Source organism: Sinocyclocheilus grahami, unplaced genomic scaffold (assembly GCF_001515645.1).
Source record: "Sinocyclocheilus grahami isolate Dianchi unplaced genomic scaffold, SAMN03320097.WGS_v1.1 scaffold264.1, whole genome shotgun sequence".
Classification (NCBI taxonomy): Eukaryota; Metazoa; Chordata; class Actinopteri; order Cypriniformes; family Cyprinidae; genus Sinocyclocheilus; species Sinocyclocheilus grahami.
The window spans coordinates 185,645-209,668 of NW_015505443.1; the positions used below are offsets into that span (position 1 = coordinate 185,645).

Genomic DNA, 24,024 nt, shown 5'->3' on the forward strand with positions numbered 1-24,024 from the left:
GTGTTTCAATTCACAATATGAACAGCTGTTCATTTTGACTCTAGCCTATAAGTTAGTTTTAGAAAATGATGTTATCTGATCTGACATACAGTGTGAAAGCATTTTAAAATTTGCCAGTAAAATTACATTGTTTTGGTCTTGGTTGGGCTTGTGTGTAAAAGAAATTCAAGCATTTTAAACTTGTGTTAACTGTATGCATTTTGTGTCAAAGCAACAAGAAATGTGTTTATTGTATAGCCTACACAGACGGATGTTGTGCTAACTGTGTTAAGAGTTTAGGAAAATTGTTAAAAGTGATCGTAAAAAAACTGTAAAATAGCGTAGATAGCCACACGGTGGTGTGCTTTCACCACCATCCAGTTTTAAACTGCAACATTTAGCAACACTCAGGTACTGTACACAGTGGAAACAGCAAAATACTATTTTATGCATAAATTAATTGTGCATAAAACAGATTTATTATTATCATTATTATTATTATTATTTATGGTATCCAGCAACTGTTATATTTTTTAAAATGTGCAGCTTTGATTACCATTGACATCCACTGTATGGACAAAATAAATTATTAAATAAAAATGTATTATAAAAAACAATTATTAAAACAAATTATTATTTATGATTGAATTATTAAATAAAAAAACACTGAGGCATTTATTTAAAATGTATGTGTTCCACTTAAGAAAGAAAGTCATACAGGTTTGGAACAACATGAGGGTAAGTGATTTTTGGGTGAACTGTCCTTTTAAGGGGTTTTGTGCAACTGGGCCCAGACCTTCTGTAGGTTTGTTAAGTTTATGTTGGGCTGTAGACTAAATCTGTTTTGTAGTCCTATCTGTGACATTTAAACTGTGTCTTTTCTTTTAAATATGATTATATTGGGGTATGTCTGACACTAAGGTTTGTCCTTTATCTTATATTTTATGACTTACCACCAATGTGTATTGATAAAAAATATGAACTGAATATCACTGGTGTAACGGGGCTGACGAGACGTGAGACGTGTGGATCCATCTGCAAGCTTTTATTAGAGAGACGTGGTAAACAGGCAGGGTCAAACAATGGCAAACAGGTATATGGCGGGCAAAACACAAGAATAGTCCTAGGGCTAGCGTAGGTCCCCGATCGGCAGACAGAATCACAGGGGTGAGACGAGAGGGAAAAAAAACAGGAAAACAGGCAAAGATCAGATACCGCAGAAACAGGCAAGGCAAAACCAGGAAAACACAGAGACTCGGAAAGGGGTACAGGCTAAACAATACTCAGCAGAGAAATGTGGTTAGAGTGGGTGTTATATAGTGAATGAGGTAATTAGAAACAGCTGTGTGCAATGAGTGCAATCAGGACAGTGTGCAAATTGTGCAAAGAATGATGGGAAATGTAGTCCGGGGTGCTATGCAACAGTTTGTGTAGTGCGAGAGTCAATGTAATGGAAAGTGTGACATCTGGTGGTGAATAAACGGAAGTCCATGAACCGAATTCGTGACAACTGGCAGCTAAGAAACATTTGAATAACCTACTGTATGCAGAATATTACATCATTGTTAAAGGTACAAGCTTAAATAGCTGATTTACAGACTAGAAACTCAATAACAAATAATAAAAGCAGACAATTTACAGTGAATGCATGTGAAGGTAAAACTGATTTAAAATAATACACTTGTTGATAAACAAAAATGCTCATTAAAGAAGCATTGTTGTTCCTGTCAGGCAGCTTGAAATACAAGATAACTCTAATGGAGAGTTCATGTGAGACTAATACCAGTGCTTGATGGGTTTTTCATTGGCTTTCAGTTCTTTCCCAAGCATGCACCTAATGAATGGAATATATTTATAAAGCAAAGGAAACTAAATTAAAAATTGTGAACTTTCTCATAAGTTACTTGTCCTGTGTTCTAGCCTATTGTTTGTGTTCATGTTTACTATCAGATACTGTATGTCTTTTGGCACTGGTGTCATTTGAAAACATTGTCCTTGCTCATAAAAAGGACTAAAAAGTGTGCTTGCTTTTCCAGGATTGTGACAGGACAGTTAATGTTCAGGTTTATAAGAGACATGCATTTTCATACCAATACAGTCTTATCCTAGAAACACACAAAACAATATTATTACTATTATGTTCTGTTGTTTGAATATCATGATACTGTAACCAATGGAAATAATATATAAACAAAATCCATTTTATCAGTCAAAACTGAGATTCATATTCCATAACTGATGCAGCCAAAATCGAAGCCATGTGTTCATTGTGCTCTGGCAAATGCATGAATAAACTCAATCCCCAATGTCTCCAGGGCATATTCCATCCAGTATTAGAGCTTGTCCATTATCAGCAGGGATGAGAATGAGATGAGAAAACTAATGTAACTATTATTTTTAATACTGAGAAAGAAGCTCTTCACATTAAGAACAACAAAAAACTACCAACAACAACAATACAACAAAAGAGCATTTGAAAATATGCCTAAAAGAGCAGGTAAGTTATTTCTTTACAACATACAGCTTATCCCTTTTGAAAAAGAAGTGTGCTTAATTGTATTGAATGTACTTCAAATCTTTAAAGTATATTTTTAAAACAGGATTTGCAGAAAATACAAATGAAAGAAAGGGCCACTTAAGTGTCCTTAAAGAGAGTTCACTTTCATGACTATGCTTCTTAACACACTTAAGTACACTTTTAAAAAGTGCACCTTGTAATTATGTCAAATTACGTTTTGAAATCATTTGTTTTCATATGGTATAATATTATTTTGTCGTGCTTTAAAGAAGTACACTTATTTTAATGTGCTGACTAACATATTAAAGCAAAGGTAAAATGCTGGATTATATTTTTTAACTGTAGTGTTATTCAATATTATATTTAAAGTTAATATATTTTAAACATGCTAAATTGCAACGTCACATCATCATTTCACATCATTACAAATGTGTAATTACAAATATATTTAAATACATAGAAATTATATTACAAGATGTTTGTTGGTTTATGCTTGTGCTTGTTAGTTTATTCTTAACAAACAAAAATTAGTATTTCATAACAAAAGTAATTAAGAAATTACATATAAAGCTGTATTAAGCCCTGCATAAGTGGGTCAAAATGGATTTAATATACATGTAAACTGTATATATTTTTCATATGATTGTAAATAACATGCAAGTAATTGTACCTACAAGTATAATCAAATAAAAACAAAAAGTATTATAAAATATCGAACATGTGTTGGCTCTATCAGGTAACATCACTGTATAGATGTCGGCTACTTAATAATTTTAAAGGGATAGTTTACTAAAAAATACAAAATTATGCCATTATTTAATCACCCTCATTTTGTTCCAAAACTGTATTATTTTCTTTTTTCCATGGAACAAACATGGAGATATTTCATGCTACTCCACACCTCCAAGAGCTTTGGATAGGACAAGAAAATACTATAAAAGCACTGGAAAATCAAAGAAAATCTTCCCCTCAATTGCAGCTCTCAAATACCATTCTACATATTTGAACTGGTGTGTTGTGTACCGTTGTGGCCAATAGCATGAAGCTATAGCACAAATGGAAATAACATTTTAGAGTTATGACATGGGGGGAGGGGGGGAATTTTTAGTGAATAATGACTTAAATTTCAATCTGTCCCAGGCTTCAGAAGACCTGGAATATAGCGCACAAGTCATATAGACGTCTTTCATGATATTTTAGATCCTTTGTGGAGCTTAAAAAAACAGTTACTTTGGCATTTTTGTGTTCCACTGAAAAAAATAAAAAAATCATTTTAGACATAATTTAAAATTTTAGGTCAACTATTCCTTTTACATCCCTGTGTTTCATTCCCAATAGGCTTTGGTGATGTGGAACTAAGGATCTTGGTTATTGGGAGCAGTGGTCCATCTCAGTTCCTTCTCACCAACTTCATTTTGGGAAGAGAGGAGTTCTCTGAGGAAGTCTATAGCATTGCAAGCAGCCAGAAAAATGTGGGAGAGATAGTAGGAAGACAGGTCGCCGTAGTCAATGGACCGAACCTGTATGACAAAGGCATGTCCAAGTCCAAGATGAGGAAAGAGCTGAAAAGATCGATGTGCTTGTCGACTCCTGGACCTCATGCCATACTCATCACATTCGACCTGGAGAAGATCTCCCCCAACGATATGAAGACTCCCAAGCTGGTTAAGGATAAATTTGGAGAGAATGTGTTGAATTACACAATGATCCTCTTGCTTTATGACGGGCATCTGAGAGGCAGAGCGCTTGATGATAAGGTCATGAGAACAGACTGGCATCTGAGGGAGCTCGTGGAGCAGTGCAACTGCCGCTATCACGTCTTCAGTAAGAACTGGAGGAACCGCAGCGGGAGCCGGGAGCTCCTACATAAGATCGAGCGGATGCTGCAGACTATGGGCGGACACCATTACGTTAACAGATCTTACAAGAGGGCAGAGGAAAGCGTCAGAAATGAGGAGAGAAAGCTACGCAAGAAGAGACAGTCTGAGACCGAGCGGACGTGCCGGGAACTGGAGGAGCAGTTTCAGGGGGATGAGCTATGCTGGCAGATGGATGCCTTCAATGCGAGGTTGGGGGCAGAAATCAGGGCCGAGGCTGAGCTGCAGAATAGATGGCTCAGGACTTCACTGGCTGTGGGATTGGGACTGGGGTTTGTGGCTGGAGCCGCCATGGGAATGATCGTGGGCTCTGTGGAAGGGCCAGCAGGAATGGTGGTGGGAGGGGCTGTGGGTGGTGTCGTGGGCGGGGCTTCGGGTGCTGCTGCACAGCTGGCCATTGAACACGTGGATGACAGAGTGGGATCACATCCAGCCAGTTTTAATACAGCTTTTGTTAATCGCTTCTATCGGGCACCTCCAGTCTGAATGCGGCGAGGAACAGAAAGGGAGATGTTTCATGAAACGCAACACCTCCAAAAGCTTTGAATTGGACAAGAAAAAGCACTATAAAAGTAGTTCATTATGTGATATATTCAAAGTCTTTTCAAGTCAAATACAATTTTTTTTGTTTATTCACTGCATAATTACAGAAATGTATTCAAAGATAATCTTCCCCTCAATTGCAGTTCTCAAATATCATTCTCCATTCTACATATTTGAACTGGTGTGTTGTGCACCGTTTTTTTTTTAAAGCTGACCAGGGTTGCCAGGTTTGTGTAACAAAACCAGCCCAATTGGTTCTCAAAACTAACCCAATAGTGTTCCGGCGAAAACTATATTACCCATGGTTCTGCAGAGAATCTCCACCAATCTAAATAAATAGTTTTATATTTCAGCTTCATTTTTAATTGAATTATGCCATTCACAGTGCTTTGTGGGATTGTAGATCTTTCCCTCACTAAAGCCTTGTACCTTTGGATTTTTGTCAAATTTTTTAAATACTGTTTTGCTTGAAATAAAAGTTTGTAATGTTGTGATTCATGGCTTATACTGCTTTAACAAAGACTTTTAAAAAAATCTCTATGGGAAAATAAGTCGAAAATTCTTCCAGAACCAGCAATGCAGAAAAAGTTGGTGGACATTTATGCATATGGCATCTTTTCTTCTGTATTGTGACATACATTAATGCAGAAAAACATGGACTTGGCCTTCTTTTATTCTGTTACCGCAGGTTGTTTTTTAGTCCACGTGTTGAAACGAAACCCCCATGCCTCGGAACACTATTTCTATCGAGGTAAATTTTGATAGCCAATTACCCTGGAACATGACTGGGCTAATTTTGTTTGTGATTGGGCTAGTTTTGAGTACCAAAACCAGGTTTGAGTACCCTGGTTTTGTTACGCAGACCTGGCAACCCTGGCAACAACACATGCATGGATCAAAAGACCTATAACATGCATATGCACATATATCATGCATTTCATGCAGACTTTAAGTTGGAATCAAAGGAATTAACATCAAATATATATATATATATATATATATATATATACAGCCGTACTTTAAAGATAGTCTATTCGTTTTTTTTTTTTTATATCAAGCTTTAAAGAATACAGTCCTCATGGAATTAAATAATTTTATTTACAGAGCGAACTCTTGCCACCTCTGAGAAAAAAAAAGCATTTGCATTAATCAATGAAAAACAAATACATTACAAATATTACTCTCCAGAGAATTCCATAAAATAGAAAAATATTTTCTATCTTGCACAAAAACGTTTTTATAGTATTTCAACACACCCCTGGGCACACATGAACTTGTGTAACAGTATATAACTACTTTAGAAGTCATTTAACTTATGTTATGGCAGGTGTGATTTATATGGGGGCCAAAAGTCTCAGACCACAAGACACCATTTTGAATTTTTCTAATTCAATAATTTTTTTTTAATTACACGTTATAACAATTTACTGAAAAGTTTGATTGCTAAATTGTATTGAATTGTATGTATTCTAGAATGTATTATGTGGTTTGTCCTATATTTTTGCTTTGATTTTTTTCTGATGATGTGCACTTTTCTGTTTTAAATAAAAATGTATCTTGCATTTATAGCTGCCATGCTCCAGTGTTTTTCAAGTGTGACAGTAGCAGATATACATAAGGTGACCTCATTTTGAATTAATATTTTGAACCACATTAGGGCTGTGCACAGACATTTTGAGGGGCAAACCAAAACAAACCAACCCCCACCCACCCCTGACTTATTACAAATATACCCTCCCCAACTTGAAGTCATCACATTATCCCATACACTGCATACTGGTCCTCTAAAATGCTTTGCTGGTGGTGTCAAACAGTAACAGGATGACCCCCTTTTAAGTTCCCCTGTTAAAAATAATAAAACAACATGCATATTCTTTTTAGAGTATACACTTATATTACTATGTTATGCTAGACGCATCATGACACACAGCGAAGACTATTCTGCTCAGTTTGAAGGAAATGTGTTATATAAATGTGTAAATCTAAAAAATGATGAAAATGCTGGGGGTTGATAGCCCCAAACACATGTTTTACTAAAATTACATTTCTCCAAAACTGTATTTAAAAAAGTTAGGCTATAGAAACAAATGGTTACACTTTACTTGAAGGGGTGTGCATAAGACTGACATGACACCTTCATAATCATGACATGACACCTACATAATCATGACATGACACGTGTCATGAATATGACGGTTTTTATGCATGTTTATGACAACTGTCATTAAGTGTCATTCGCTCAGTTATGTAATTTTTAATGCAAAGATGACATTGTTTGAGATGTCTTTGTTATGGGCTGTGGTTAGGGGTAAGGGTAGGGGTAGGGTTAGGTTAGGGTTAGGTCAAATAATGTCATATTTACATTAAAAATGACATAACTGAGCGAATGACACTTAATGACAGTTGTCATAAACATGCATAAAACCTCCTTCATATTCATGACATGTGTCATGTTATGATTATGAAGGTGTCATGTCAGTCTTATGCACACCCCTTCAAGTAAAGTGTTACCAAACAAATTAAGTTATTTCACTCAAAGTGTAAGGGACTTAAAGGCAGCAGGCGGCAGTCATTAGAAATAGCTACATGAAGGCCTACAGTAAGCTACATTCACTTTCACGCGTTCTGCCTTTTTTGTTCATCAACCTGTACTTTGGTGAAAACCACAGGAAATAGTTAGGCTATGTACACATCTATAATGTATTTGAGTATTGTTATGTGTTGAGAAAACAGGCTATTTGAGAAAGCGTCCATCATGCAAATTCAAAAGTTCACTCAGTGACTGTTATAATTCGATAAAACATGGATTAGTAAATAATTGTTATGGATATTGGTTGCGAATGAATTAACGCAAATGCTGCACTTTTTAGTGCACGTCGTGACAGAATGTAGTTTTCATGAATAAACTTTTGCCTTAGCAACTGCATTAAGGACAGTCAATGCTAAATTATTATTGAACCTATGGCCGCAGGAATAGTGACCCGGATTTTCAAAAATAAAACTTTTGAAAAGCGCTTTTGACTTGAAAACACATACTATTAAAATGAAAGCAGTTGAGAAAGACAAGCGGTCCAAACCAATCAAATGTCAGAAAGCAATCACGTCAGAAAGAGGGATCCTGCTTTAGGAAGTGTTGTTGCTGGAGCGTTTTGTTTGTTGCCATTTACTAACCTGCAAAGGTACTTTTTTGGAGAAACACCTAGGTGTCGAAAGCAGTTGAGAAAGACAAGCGGTCCAAACCAATCAAATGTCAGAAAGCAATCACGTCAGAAAGAGGGATCCTGCTTTAGGAAGTGTTGTTGCTGGAGCATTTGTTTGTTGCCATTTACTAACCTGCAAAGGTACTTTTTTGGAGAAACACCTAGGTGTCCTAAAAAACTACAACCTTATGCTCTTTTCAGGTTCTATATTGTAATGATTACTTATTATTTTTGCTTATTCTTACCTTCTTATTTTCCACTTAACATACATAGACCAAAATTTGGTCTCATATGCTAGATCTAGCATAGCCTATTAGAGAGTGATTTATTTGTATAATATTTCATTTCTGATTTATTACACAATTTATGTAAAGTAGGTAGTACACAAGTACTGTGAAATACTATACATAATAAAATTGAATCTGTGTGCGTAACATTTGTTGCATTATTTTTTAGTGGGATGCTGCTGGTTTGGCCTTCAGAGTGAAGGTTTCAGTGAGTGAATCATTGATTACACTGCATGGCAAATATTTATTTATTATTATTTTTAAATAAAATTACTATATTTAGTTCATATTAATAGTGTACATGCTTTGGAATGGTTTATTTGGTACTTTTACGTTCTGTATTGTTTTAATGGTACAGTAAGCATAAAACGTAACATGAAAATGCTGTCATCATTTACTCACCCTCATTAGTTTATTTTTTAAAGTTTTTAATTTCCTTGTTTGATTGTTGTGATTTTTTTTTTCCTTTTATATAAAGCACTTTGAATTACCATTGTGTATGAAATGTGCTACATAAATAAACTTGCCTTGCCTCATGTCGTTCCAACCATATGACTTTGTTCTGCTAAACCTAAAAGAAGGTACTATTATAGTTTTTATTAATATTTTGAATTAGTTCTTATTTTGAATTTTCTGTGTTCTGTTTTGTTTTGTCATTTTTATTAGTCTTAGTTTTTTAATATATTTATACATTTTTTTAATTAATTTTATTTCAGTTTTAGTTATTTGATTACATTGCAAATGAGAAATACTGGCAAATAATTTTACCTTTTTAATATTTTATTTCAGTTCAGGTATTTTATCTATCTATATATATATATATATATATATATATGTTATTTGTTTCTGAAAATGTATTTTTCTTTAATAGGATAGCATATCCTGAATTCTTCAACTGCTGTCAGTGTTATTCTTAAGATGGCATCAGTCAAAGGGAAAATACAGAGAAGAGCAAGCTTAGAAAGTCCACCGAACAGTGAGTTGACAAACAAACTAGAACATTTGAGCAATTAGGGTTAACATGATTAACAATGAAAGATAATCTAATTTCATCTAACAGTGAGCAGAGAAACACCACTGAGGATGGTGGTCTTCGGCAAATCAAGTCGTGATCAGATCTCACTGACCAGTGGTGGACGAAGTACACAAATCAAGTACTTGAGTAAAAGTACAGATACGTATAATAAAATATTACTCCAGTAAAAGTAAAAGTACTCCTTTTTCAATTTTACTCGCGTGAAAGTACAAAAGAACTCGATTTTTTTATGTACTTAAGTAAAAAAGTACTGATAGATAGATTTATTTTGCAATTTTATATAGGCTACTTAATTAAATTTTATATTAGCACATATTTTTTATAATCCTACTGCTCAAAATACGTGGGATTTTCCCAAAATAACCACTATATGGAGTCAAGATATATTTTTGTTGTTGATATGGACTACGTTGACGAGAGTGATGTAGTAATGTTCACTATGAAGCTTACACTGCGATGTACTTGAGAGAAAACAGATTTGACCATCTGATTTTCACCAGTAAGAAAAAAGTGTTTTAAAGCTTGTTTTGCAGAACATCACAGTTACATGAGAATAAGGCCTGAAGTTAGGAAGAACATTTAAGGAAAATATAATTATATTTTCATAATGATTTTTTTCTTCTCAAACCTTGTCTGTGGTGTAAAAACACCCCTGCCCAAATGCCCCCAGAGGTCATCACTTCCCACTTATGATAATTACTGTAGTTACCATGTTCTGAACATCACAGCCTTTCTTTTCCCCCCAGATGTAATCTATCTAGGTGGTTGAATAAAAATATTTGGACTTTATATCTAAAAATTACCTCAATTTAGCACCAGCAAGCTTGTTAGCTAGACAGTTAACATCAGCTAACAATATTTACTTATTTTCAGTATGGTTATGAATAAACATTCATATCTGTCTACTCCGCTAGTTAATCCAAACAATATAAAAATGTATACTGTTGATAAACAATATAAAAACAGACGTCACACAGGGCTAAATGCGTAGCATTTTAATAAAACTGTTAACGTTACGGCAGTGGGGAATATGAACGTGCATGAGTTATTTTATGTAATCTGTGTTATTTTAATGTTTCGTTTTTTTTTTACCTAAAACATAGAGACACTGATGTTGATGTGTCTCTGCATTCAAGCATTTCAGTAATAAGGAGTAACGATATGTTATATGAAATGTAGTGAAGTAAAAAGTACGATCTTATGATTTGGAATGTAGTGAAGTAAAAGTTACTCAAGATAAAACTACTCCAGTAAAGTACAGGTACTTGAAAATTGTACTTAAGTACAGTAACGAAGTAAAACTACTCCGTTACTGCCCACCACTGTCACTGACGCGGTCTGTGATGGGGCCAGATGCCTTTGCCATGAGATGAAGTCAATATTTCAGCTACCAAGAAAAAGTTCAGGGGTTGTGCAGGAGAAAACCATAACCCTATAACACACCATATCTTCAGGAAAATTACATGCCGGACAGTATACTTCATAAGGAGCTCAGGAAGGCGGTTTATTTCTCATGTCCAAGTCCTCATGCTGTGGTGTTTGTTGTAGACCCATTTCATTTGACCTCTGACACTATGGACATTCTGAAGCCTATGGTACACTACTTTGGGGAACGTGTTTTGAAGCACAAATTAATTGTTTTATACTATAAGAGAGCCATGAAAAGAATAAGAGATTTAGAGAGCTTGCTGAGAATTGTGGCCAGAACTACATCTTCTTTAATGAAGAAGTTAAGCAGACAGATGGTAGCCAGACACAAACATTGCTCACCAAGGTGGATGAGATGTCTCGGAGCATGGACTGTTTTCAAACGTTAGAATTGTCGATTATGCTGTTGCAGTGGGAAAAGGAGCGTTTGTAAGTGCACTTCTGGGATTTGCAGTAGGATATGAAGGTATGGCAGTGGGAGCTGCGTTTGGTGCTGGTCTTGGTGCTGTGCTTGGAGGTGGAGCTAATGCAGCATGGAGCTACATTTACAAATCCTTGACAGATGCCCTCTAAGGGGCTCCCATAGAGGTGTGCAGTATTCACAAAAAATTATATCTCAATATTTTTTTGTGATTTTTTGATAATGATAATTAAACAATATTTTGCTTCGTGTGTGTTTTGTACTTGCTGGTTTAGGCCTATCATGGATAAATAAACATGACATTAAAACTGTAGGTGGCGGCAAGTCCCATAATTAATTATTAGTAAGTGATTCATTGAATCATTAATTCAAATGATTTGTTCAAAATTAATTTAGAAATTAAGCAAGTGGCTGTCTTTATGAATGGATTTTTGAATTACTGACTCAAATGATTAGTTAAAAAACAGATCCATTCAGGAACTAAACGCTGCAGTGTTTCTCTGAGATGCACAAATGTTCTGCTTTGGCTTTGTTTGGAATTATTTTCATTGGTGAAACATAATTTCGTTGTTTTTTTTGTGAACTGTTGTATAAAGTTAGCCACTTCAGTGATCGCGCTCACAGGCTAATATTCATGAAAACGGCACTCTTGCTTGCTTGATTTTATATAATATCTTATGCATATAAATAAGGGATATATTTTGCACTCCTAACTTGAATAATAGGAGCATTTTTACTGCACTCTAATAGACTGCATCACACAGTGAATGCTTTTGGACTTTCAAGATGTGTTTTTATTTGTTTATTTTTGCAGAGTGCGTAACATACTCGATAATGTCAGCTCACATTTCGTTAAAACAACAATTATGGTAATAGACGATAAGTATTGCAAACCCCTACCTCCCACATGCATGATGCATTTAAAAGCTGAATTGGTTGACTTTAAACATTGTCTGGAATCATTTTATTTTCTTTTGAATGCACAATGATAAAAGGAGGTTTTCTGTGGATGAAGTAGTCATCAGTAGGCAGCTACTGAGTTTCAGTAACAGTTTGAGGTCCCATCCTGATCCTTTTGCCTTTTTAAAAAATCTGTACTTTTTTGCCACTCATTAGCAAAGCACAAACTATAAAAACATATTTTAACTTAATGTGAATATAAAAATAGTAGAGCTATTTGGAAATCATGAGTAATTGTCAAACACTCGTAAAACTATGAAAGTGTTCTGACCCAATAATATTTACAGCTGCCACATCTGACTGTGAGGGCTATATAGCCATTATTTTGTAATCAAAACAGAATTATTGCTGGTCTTCGACAATAATTGCAAGTCACTTTAATGCATTTAAGTAAAAACATTATAAGGATTTTATTGATATTGTCCTTTGTCTAGGGCGTTTCCAAAATTTTGGAGGGAACTGTGTGAAAAAAAAAAAAAAAAGGTAAGTGATCGATTGCAACCCATTGAATAAAACCATGACCGCAAATAATATTTCAATAAATAATGAGCAAATGTTTTATGTCAGGGTGCATTATTCCTTTAAACTTGCTGCATTTACAATTACAGTAGGCTATTTCTGAAAGAAAACCTGTTCTTCCTCCAAACAGAGCACATGTCTCCGAGAGGTTCAGGAAAGTCAAAGGGTGTTTTCTTCTCTGTTGGGCACCTTAGAGAAGAGCCATAAACTGGTAGTGGCAGCAGTTGAGCAGAAACAAAAAGAGGCGGAGAAAAGAGTTGAAAGGCTTGTAAAAGACCTGGATAAAGAAATCCTTGAACTGGAAAATGGACACACCAACCCTGAGCACTTGGATGACAAGGAGCGCCTTAAAAAGGTAACCACATCTAATTTCTCTTTTGATAACACAGTGAATCAACATTTTATAAAAGTTTGTTTCGCTTTTATTATTGATGTTTCTTTATGAAGATTGACATGCTGAATATGAGAATCACATTACTTTTTGTGTATCATTGACAGTGCATAAAAACAAACAAACAAACAAATGTTGACAACTCATACAAGCTAATCTGCTATTACACTCTTAAAAATAAAGGTGCTTCACGATGCCATAGAAGAACCTTTTTGTCTAAATGGTTCCATAAAGAACCTTTAACATCTGAAGAACCTTTCTGTTTCACAAAAGGTTCTTTGTGGTGAAAGAAGGTTCTTCAGATTATAAAAAGGTAAGAAAGAGATGGTTCTTTAAAGAACCTTTGACTGAATGGTTCTTTGTGGAACCAAAAATGGTTCTTCTATGGCATCGCTTGAAGAACCTTTTGAAGCACCTTTATTTTTAAGAGTGTACTTATGCATACAAATGATGATACATACTTAGCTAACAACAACAGTTTAGCATAAACAGTTACCAAAAGTGAGTCGTCCAAAACCTCAGAAGGGTACGTTAGATGATTTTTGTCTTGAAACTTCTTGAATGTTCCCATCTTTGCAAAAGCAAAATATCTTTAAAAAACATGCAAAATTAGTACAAAAACTTATCTGTACTATACCAATTTTTCATACTTAATGTTAGAAGTTCTCAAATTGATCTGTCCTAAATATTATGTTACGTATTGTAAAGTATTGATCTCCCCAAAGTGAAAATTCAGTAATTATTTACTCACCTTCATGTTGTTCAAAACTTGTATGTTCTATTTTTTTTTCAGTGCTACATGAAGTATTTTTTTTTAGAATCTTTACACAGCTCCTTCCACACAACTCGTCTGTTCCGAAAAGGCTCAGAAAGAGCCAATGGACACATTAAAAGTAGTCAATATGACTTGTGCGTTATTTTCAAAGTCTTCCGAAGTCATGCAATAGCTATAAGTAAAGAACAGATTCAAATTTATGTGGTTCTTATTTGAAAATCTTCCCTTTTGCCGTAACTTGGCACATCACATTTGGTTTTGAAATCAACACAATGTCTGTAGTATGTATTAAATATCAGTCTGAAAAAAATAACAGCATACAGATTAGGAACAACATAAAGGCAAGCAAATAATGACATAATTTTTATTTTGGGTGAAGTTGACCTTTTAGCAAGTTTTGCACAGTATAGAATAAATGACATATTTTCATCTACAGAGCTTCAGTGATATACCACGAGCAATGAGAGACTGGTCTAAAGTCACACTGGAGACTGATCCTTGTGTTGGCTTGACCGGGCAGGCTGTGGTGGACTTCATGGATACAGTCACGATGGAAGCTAAAAGACTTTCTAAAGCTGGTATGACTGCATGATTAAAATAACACTACAGTATATGCTTCAGTATTTCATACTGTCCTCAGTTTGTCCTTCTGCTTTTAGTAGGCTACATATTTTTTTCACAGCTTCATCTGTTTATCATATGTATGCTTTCTTTAGCATTTAAAACATTAATGCCATGTCCTGGGGTCAAAAGCTGTACAATTTTAATGTATGACCACATTTTTCTTCTTAAAAGGGCAGATAACATAAATGGTGATGATACATCCACACCAGTAGGTGGCAGAATAAAGTCCAAGAACGTTTTGCTCATGTATTTGTTCAACTATATACAGTGCTGGGTATTAACTGCATACATGTAATCTGGATTATGTAATCAGACTGCAAAAATTAAGTACTTGTAATCAGATTATATTACATTTTAAAATGCTCATAATGAGATTACAGTTACTTTTTTGTGGATTACATGATTACATTTTATTCACACACACACACACACACACACACATTTTATAATTCACCCCAGTTCTTTTTTTCTTTTAAATTTACCCTTCTAAATGAACATACTACTTATTGATGAGACTAATATTTATGCAAGTTACTAAACACTGCTGATGCATAGCTGTGAAATAGGACATGTCTTCATCATATCCAGTGATCTTCACTAATTATTAATATTGGAAGCCTGGACAACAATATTTCAAGCCTGGAAGACTTTGGCCATGTAATCCTGTTCATTAATGTTTTTATGATTTCATTAATTATTAGTTTTTTACACAGTAATCAAATAATCACAATAATCCCTCCATGTGATAAACAAGCTAGGTTAATAGCAATCTAAAAGTAATCTAAAAGTATATACTGTACATATACATTTTTCTGCCATTGGAGAAAAATCTGGTGTAGTTAGAAGCTAACTGATTAAGCTAACTCGCTAAACCATGATCTTTGAGAGCAACTTAAATAGCACAGCATCATTTCGTAGGCCATTGATGTTTCAAATGCAATTTGCTATTTTTCAGAACTGAAGAGACTGCAGAAGTACTCAGGTGTGTCTTCATTGTACATTTATTTTTTTATATATATAGAATTTGTTTTCTGTCATTGTTTCATTGTTTTGCAAAGCTAATCATCCATCTTCCTTTTCAGTTGATGTAAATCTGAATCCTCGGACAGCTCACACTTACCTCTACATCTCTGAGGACAGGAAGGAGGTTAGACATGCGAATAAACGTCAAGAAGTCCCAGAAAACCCCAAAAGGTTCGACCGTGTGGCAAACGTAATGTCCAAGGAAGCCTTTAGCTATGGAAGACACCTTTGGGAAGTGGAGGTTGGAGACAAGACTGACTGGGATCTGGGAGTAGCCAAACAATCTGTCAACAGAAAGGGAAAATTCACAATATGTCCAGCCAACGGCTTCTGGATGCTTAGCTTAAAGAATGGCACCCAGTTCACTGCCAACACATTCCCTCCAACTTTCTTCAGCCTCAGTCACAAACCTAAAAGAGTGTCTATTTACCTGGACTATGAGGAGGGACGTGTGTCTTTCTATTGTTTGGATACCGGGACTCATATCTACACTTTCAAAGATGCTTTCACAGATAAGCTCCACCCCATCTTCAGCCCGGGACGACCCCACGGGGAAAAGAACACTGCTCCCCTTATCATCAGCAGCAGCTGCTGCAGCATCTGAAACAATATGCTAGCTCTTACAGCTCTTTCACTTTCTTTACCATTGCCATTATAGGATGCAATTAATTGTATTATTATTATCATTACAAAAAATACTTTCTATTTATTACTGGTGCTTGCTAAAACCTTAATTTTTGATGTGACTAACATACCAAAGCACATGTAAAGTACTTGATTATAATTTTAACTTCTCTGTGTTTTTTTATATTACACTTAATATAATATAATATAATTTAAATTGCAGCGTTGCCTTCGTCATTATGAATGTGTAATTATAAATTCATTTAAATACCATGACTATCAATAGCAATCACATAGTTCACCATTATTGATGGTCACGTTTGGCAGTACACTTTACCCAAATTTCAAATACAATAATTATGAAATTACATACAGTATAAAGCTGCGCTTAAGTCCTACATAAGTGGGTAAGCTAAATGCATTTAATATACATTTAAACTATTATAAATTATAATTTAATTGTAAGTAACAATAATTTAAAAGTTAAAAGTAATTTAATTTGATTTGCAATTAGGTATATTCTTTTAAGGTATATTATTTCCATAATAAGTACCATTTTAAATGTATTCTAAAGTGTACTTCCTTTTCATAGGGGACCACATAGCAACATGCTAAGAAACACTCAGATCACTTTAGCAACCCACAACATCGCAGCAGCATCATGGCGGTGAAATTTAGTTATCATTACAATTTATATAGGTTATGATAATCAAATTATGATGATTCCTTTTTTATTTAAATTAACAAAATCCAATCTTTTGAAAATGTAGAAGATTCTAATCCAAAATTCCACAATTGTACTTTTATGTATTTATTTATTTATTCCTTAAATGTTATTTGTAACTTTACACATATGCCATTGTCATGAGACATGAATGTAAGACTTTAACATATTGTACTCACTCTGTGAACTTTTATGAAAGCGAAATGAAAACAGAGTTCACTTCAAGGAACAAGAAGGCAATGGATGAAAAAGAGGACTAGATGGATGGGTTGGAGATGGAGGAGGGCGAGGGCGAGAGAACAGCGAGTCATTGTGCTGGTACACCAGGCACTGGGAGACACACTCAAGACACATTAACGCATTCACACACTGACACAAACGCGCACATAAGCACATGCTTCTGCCCACCGCTACACAGACCCGAGCTGGTATCCCAGAGGGCAGCACTTCACTCCTGTCCTTGCCTCTGAATCTTACAACCCAAGTGACATTCACTCTAGCTGAGCCTCTTCAGAGGTCTGAATCTGTAGGTTTCACCTCCATCACAGGTGTATGGCATTTCGGGTCAAGCTCTGTATCCAGATCGAAGGTAGCCAAAGCAAGAAGTTGGAGGATTAGCAGATGAGTGACTGTGGAAGGAGTTAAACTTCAGAGACTTTGTTGTCGTCCATCAGGTAACAACAATTTCAGTAATTTATTATGGAAATCAGAAGTATGGGTCAGCAAATAACTTGATATGTTACTAAAAGAACTAACAATTTTGTCTAGGCTGTTTTTAAACGTAGGGTTCACGATTGAGACTTGTGCAGCACTGTTACAGCAGCATTCAGAATTGACATAAACAGACTCAGGTCTACGTGGCCCACTCTGAATGTTTCAAAGAAAGCTTCTTGTGTCCAGAGGCTCCTCATGTTTTTCTGAGATAATCCACTCACCCCACCAGGCGTAGCTCTACACCCACCGCAGTGTGAAAAGAACCCATTCTCTTGGATGTATAGTGAATCCAGTAATGCTCACTGTACATAACAGTGCCCAAATATTAATGTATAAAACCACATTAATATTTAAAGGAATGTTCTGTTTTACAAGTTAAGTTGCATAAACAGCATTACCACAGAAATATATTAAAAACAGCATGGTATGATACAATAGAAGCACATAGGACCAGGTATTAAACAATAAAATAAACACAGTTTCAGTAATATTGCCAAGTACTGTGGGTTTACACTGCAAGATTTAAGTGCTAATTTCCATTAAGTTAATGGATTAGTGACAAAAGCCTGAAGTCGAAAGCAAATAGGTGCTTGTTCACATGACGATCTGAAAAATTTACATTGCAAATGCCCAAGAGATATTTAGCAGGTTTAATATCTAGACTTCTCTGTGACTCCAAATCCTGCCAAGTGAAATGTGTTTTGACTGGAAAAGACCTCAGCAATGACAGACAGTTGTGTAGAGTGAAACCAACAGCAATGCAACGACTTTGAAAGTTGTATAGTGCATGGGCAGCATTAGATATTACACTTGTTAACATGTGACTAGTGTGATGAATCACTTACTGACTTACAAAAAGTGGCTTTTTAGCTGGACCAAAAATATATACTACTCACAGGAACGATCTCTGGAATGGATAACCAGAAGTTTGTCCACTTAAAAAAAGTAGTTCCACCACAAGGTTGATTTAGGCAACTGTACAGCTCACATATATTTACAGAGTAACACATATGTACATTAACAAAAACATGAGCTTTACTTTTATGACTTTAACCTTCTTTAACACTGGTTGTTGTAACCACAGGTTTTGCCTTTTTTAAAACCAATTGAAATTATCTAAAAAAAAAAGTAAAAAAATAAATAAAAAGGTACCTTTAGGGGTACAATAGCTTGTCATTGGGATATTCCCCTGAAAAGGACATCTTTGTGCCTTATCTATCCCTAAACAGTTCATAGTAGTACCTCATAGGTACTCTAAGGTACTTAAATGCACCTTATAGAAGAAGATAAGGTATAAAGTTTGCTCTTTGAGGGTACTACCCCAATGACAAGCAATTTTGCACATTTCTTGCAGCATATGCCACAAATGCTGTCGATAGAGCTTAACCCAGGGGTGTCATGAGTGCTTCTGTGGGGCCAGCTTCCAAAAAAAAAACTTATTTCGAACCCTAGTCAAACACTGGTGTGTTTTGGTAGGTTGAAACTAAATTTTACAGGACATTGGCCCTCCAGGAGCAGGATTGGTAACACCTGGCATAACTTGAGCCCAGAACTTCTCTTTAAGACAGGTGTGCTCTTGGAGGGCCATGTTCCTGAGTTTAGCTCCAAGACACCTGCTTGGAAGTTTACAGTGATCCTGAAGACCTTGATTAGCTGGATCAGGTGTGTTTAATTACAACTTTGCTGGATGGTGGCCGTCCAGGAGCAGGATTCTACATGACTGGTTTAAGCCCATTAATATTTTAGAAACATTTGGAAGAGTCAAGAATTTAGAAGACAAGAAGTCCTGTCAGTGTGTGTTTTTTGGAGTTTGTATACTGTAACAACATACTATAACTTTCTGTAACTTATACTCATTCATTTGTTCCAGTCTTTAGGTCCACTTGTCTGTCTACTATCTTCATTCATTGGAACTCACTTTGGAAAGACTTTGTCTTCGCAATTCTCACTGGCGTTGAAGTCTATTGAAGGCTTCTGTCTGTGCTATCCATTGGACTCTTCCAAGTGATCATTCTTGGAAAAGATTCACCATGGCAACTACCGGCATGCAGCTGTTTGGCCTGGTCCTGTCCATCATGGGCTGGGTGGGTGGGTTCCTGGTGTGCACCCTGCCCATGTGGAGGGTCACCGCCTTCATCGGAAACAACATTGTAACGGCGCAGATCACATGGGAGGGCCTGTGGATGAATTGCATCTGGCAAAGTACAGGGGAGATTCAGTGCAAGGTCTATGACAGCCTGCTGGCTCTTCCTAGTGACATGAAGGCCGCCCGGGGTCTGACGGTCCTCGCTTTGCTCATCTGCACCTTGGCGCTCACACTGGGCGTTCTGGGTGTTAAGTGCACTGAGTGCGTGGGCCTCCCAAGCCTCAAAGCGCGCTTGGCCCGCGTGTCCGGTATTCTCTTTGTCATCGCGGGGTTCCTCATCCTTGTACCTGTCTGCTGGACGGCCCATTCTATCATCAGGGATTTCTATGACCCCTATGTGGCAGCCCCTCACAAGCGTGAGCTTGGCCCCGCACTCTACCTGGGTTGGGGGGGTTCGGCTCTGCTTTTGATCGGTGGATCGCTCCTCTATGCAGGGTCCAATCCCCCTGGGATTCCCTCTTCTCCTACATTTAGCAGTGGCGAGAGCAGCCCACGTCGAGCGGGTGGACCAGCCCAGGTCAAGGGTTATGTTTAATAGCCAGCATCGACACACCAGTCCCCGAAAGCCTTCTCTGCTAGAGTTTCCCATTGTGATAGATTCAAGTTAATTTTAATCTATTTTTATCATTCAGAATATTTCTGTAGTGTGATAGAGGTAGTGAATAGAAATGTGAAATCAAGTTTCCTTGCCACCTCTAATGTCCACTTATAAGGCTGTCTTTCTTTGTGTTTGTCTATTATGTTATTCAATAATAAAACGTATGCAGGGTCCAATCCCCCTGGGATTCCCTCTTCTCCTACATTTAGCAGTGGCGAGAGCAGCCCACGTCGAGCGGGTGGACCAGCCCAGGTCAAGGGTTATGTTTAATAGCCAGCATCGACACACCAGTCCTCGAAAGCCTTCTCTGCTAGAGTTTCCCATTGTGATAGATTCAAGTTAATTTTAATCTATTTTTATCATTCAGAATATTTCTGTAGTATGATAGAGGTAGTGAATAGAAATGTGAAATCAAGTTTCCTTGCCACCTCTAATGTCCACTTATAAGGCTGTCTTTCTTTGTGTTTGTCTATTATGTTATTCAATAATAAAACCTTAAATCCTTTATAGTGTCATCTCATGAATTTTTTGGACATCTGGCTGTTTATTCAGATTGATGATGTCACTCGTGTAACTTAAAGGGATAGTTCACCAAAAATGTTTGATTCTGTCATAATTTTTCTCACCTTCATGTTAGTCTAAACCTGTATGACTTCCATTCATCTTTGAAACACAAATGAAGATATTTTTTATGAAATCTGAGTCATTTCTGTCACTGAAGGGCATTACACAAAAACATTGACTTTTCTAAAAGTTTATAAAGACATCTGCAAAAGGTTTAATGTATTTACGTGACACAAGAACAAACCTCATTGGTTCTGGTACGGCGAACAAGTACGGTTTACCATATTTGTGCTCTATGTCTGTTTGTTGATCAATGTTTATATGTGAATAAAAGACTAAATTAAACCTGTTCATAAAGTGATCATGTTTCTTCAGAAGACTTGGATTCATTCATTCATATAGATTACTTTAACAAAGTCTTTATGAAATTTTGTCAAAGTTTTGGTTACATGGACTTTTTTAATGAAAGGACAGAAATCTCTCAGTTCCCCGCTGGCCAGACGAAACAAGCATGGTGTGGTTTAATTTCAGGCTGCAACGCACGTCAGATAAACCTCTACCTCTCATGTAAACAGTTTAAATGAAGCCATTCTTGGCTTGTGTTGTCTCGGCTCTCTGAGCATCTCTGGCTGTTGTTATGGGGGCTGCTTCTACAGACAGCAGTACAATACCACTGTATGTTGCACCACCAGGACAACATTTACAATAGCTGCATTGTTTACTGCGCCAGGTAGTGACTCATGTATGACCTAATGCTACGAGTGAAAATCCAGGGTTGTAAAATATAGAAAAGTGGTTATTGTTGTCTTGACTGCTGGAGTATAAGGGATAAAGGAACCTAGGCAGAGGGTGGTTGGCACCAGGGCTTATTTTTATATAAGGGACAAGTGTTATATTCAGGTAGCTCTTTCACATTACTTACTGTACAAGGGAGTTGAAGATACAGCATTGTTTGCAACAAATATACTGTATAAATCATGCAGTGACTGGTACACTCAAATTTTCTGCTTATTCTCATTTCTTACCACAATGAGCAATACAAAATTACTTTACTGTGTTGTTGTGATAGCAATAATGGCCAATTATGCAGATAAGTGCCTACATTATATATATATATATATATATATATATATATATATATTAAGGATGTCTGAATACTTTCCGTACCCACTGTATATGTATATATATCGCGTATCGCGTATCTTGTCAGTCTCTGCGCTTGCTTGGCCATTTGTTGCGGAGAAAGTAAGGAAAGTGTGTCCAGCTGAATTAATTTAGTATTTTGTTAGGCGGGTATAAAAAAGCTTAGTTTACCGCGGCAGCCGTCGTGTGAAGGCCTCCTCGTGTGCAGACCGAAGAGTGTAAAGACCATCGACTCTACCGTGCGACTCCACCAGGCAGGACACCGGCAAAGGATAAGTATTACCTTATTACTTGTTTCGCTTCTGTTTCGGTCTTTATAACCATTTCTTACTATGTGTAAGTAAGTTGTTGTTTTTTAGCATGTAAGTTTGGCAGTGTTATTTTTTAGGATTACTGATAAACTACTGTCATTGATTTGTATTATTTGTATTTGTTATTTATTTTAATTTTAGTTACATTATGTCCGAATTTATTATGTCTGTATAGGTCTTTTATTAAGTTTTTAGTTTTATTTAATTTGAGTTATTTTAATACTTCAACAAACTAAATGGAAATGAAATAATATATATATTGAATTTATAAATGTGTATGTACATATATATGTATGTGTGTGTGGTTGTACATACACAGTGAGGGGACTGTGACGATTTGTTAACCTAATGAATAATTGATTTGTTAAATCAAATTAAAATTAGTGTGTCAGATTGGTCGAGACGCTACACCCTGTAGCCCAAGACTGGTTGCCCACTGACTAAGCAGGGCTGTACCTGGACGGGAGACCTCCAGAGAAAACTAGGTTGCTGCTGGAAGAGGTGTCAGTGAGGCCAGCAGTGGGTGCTCACCCTGCAGTCTGTGTGGGTCCTAATGCCCCAGTGTAGTGACGGGGACACTATAAAAAGTACTGTCCTTCGGATGAAACGTTAAACCAAGGTCCTGACTCTCTGTGGTCATTAAAAATCCCAGGATGTCCTTCGAAAAAGAGTAGGGGTATAACCCCAGCATCCAGGCCAAATTTGCCCATTGGCCTCTGACCATCATGGCCTCCTAACCATCCCCATATCTACTATTGGCTTCATCACTCTGTCTCCTCTCCACCAGTAAGCTGGTGTGTGGTGGGCGTTCTGGCGCAATATGGCTGCCGCCGTCGCATCATCCAGGTGGATGCTGCACACTGGTGGTGGTTGAGGAGATTTCCCGCTTTCATGTAAAGCGCTTTGAGTACCCAGAAAAGCGCTATTCTGTATAAATGTACAGGGGCGGCGCCAGAAAATTTTGACCGCAGGTGCTGAGGGGGTGCTAGATCATTGACAGGGGGAGCTGGGCAATTAATAGTAGGCTAAATATAACCAAAAATAGGTTATTTTTTTTAAATATAAATAATAAAATAAACATAAGGAAAACTCGCCCACTCGATTTTTGTAAGATTTTCTAATTATGTAGTCCGTATGAAAAGGTGCATTTCTATTAAAGGCACGTCCATGTGGAGATGGCGAGTCAGCGTCGGCATTCGGCAACTTCAGCTTTGCACCCGACGCTGACTCAGAAAGCACTAGTTTATTAATAAATAATTAAAATGTCTTCTTTTCCCCAGACACATTCATAATCACTTTGCCGGTACTTTGAGCGCGGAATAGGCTATAATACGCCTGCCTATATATTAAAAGATGGTTTAGTATATTATTATATTAATCAATTGAATATAATATGCGACTAGTTGACTAGAAAAAGGGGGCAGTCCTATACTTAGCAAAAGAAAGCGCTCGATTTAAAAAAATAAAATGCTATAATGGCATTACGAAAAGTGCGACAGCTGCAAATCACATCGTTATTGCATTGCACGGGTTAAACATGCGTATGGAGTCAAAAGGTTTTTTTTTTGAATTATTTATTTATTTAGTTTCTTTTTTATTATCACCTTATTTATTAAATC

At 36.4% G+C, this 24,024-nt stretch overlaps 2 protein-coding genes across 2 annotated transcripts; both read left to right on the forward strand.

Annotated features, from left to right (window-relative positions):
* Positions 1-2,349: 2,349 nt before the first annotated feature.
* On the forward strand, positions 2,350-16,338 carry LOC107599333 (butyrophilin subfamily 3 member A3-like). The gene is made up of 6 exons (XM_016290894.1): positions 2,350-2,476; positions 3,836-4,791; positions 12,899-13,123; positions 14,371-14,512; positions 15,514-15,540; positions 15,641-16,338. The coding sequence occupies exons 1-6, from the start codon at positions 2,461-2,463 to the stop codon at positions 16,183-16,185; spliced, it is 1,911 nt and encodes a 636-aa protein (XP_016146380.1). The 5' UTR covers positions 2,350-2,460; the 3' UTR covers positions 16,186-16,338.
* A 239-nt stretch (positions 16,339-16,577) lies between these two features.
* LOC107599294 (claudin-4-like) lies at positions 16,578-20,538 on the forward strand. The gene is made up of 2 exons (XM_016290840.1): positions 16,578-17,603; positions 19,514-20,538. The coding sequence occupies exon 2, from the start codon at positions 19,674-19,676 to the stop codon at positions 20,322-20,324; it is 651 nt and encodes a 216-aa protein (XP_016146326.1). The 5' UTR covers positions 16,578-17,603; positions 19,514-19,673; the 3' UTR covers positions 20,325-20,538.
* The last annotated feature ends 3,486 nt before the right edge of the window (positions 20,539-24,024 follow it).

Excerpts from the sequence above, each read along its gene's own strand:
- LOC107599294 (XM_016290840.1), top strand. The coding sequence starts at position 19,674 with ATGGCAACTACCGGCATGCAGCTGTTTGGCCTGGTCCTGTCCATCATG.
- LOC107599333 (XM_016290894.1), top strand. Across the intron at positions 4,792-12,898 it reads TTGAACACGTGGATGACAGA|AGCACATGTCTCCGAGAGGT; the intron begins GTGGGATCACAT and ends TCCTCCAAACAG. Across the intron at positions 13,124-14,370 it reads ACAAGGAGCGCCTTAAAAAG|AGCTTCAGTGATATACCACG; the intron begins GTAACCACATCT and ends TTTCATCTACAG.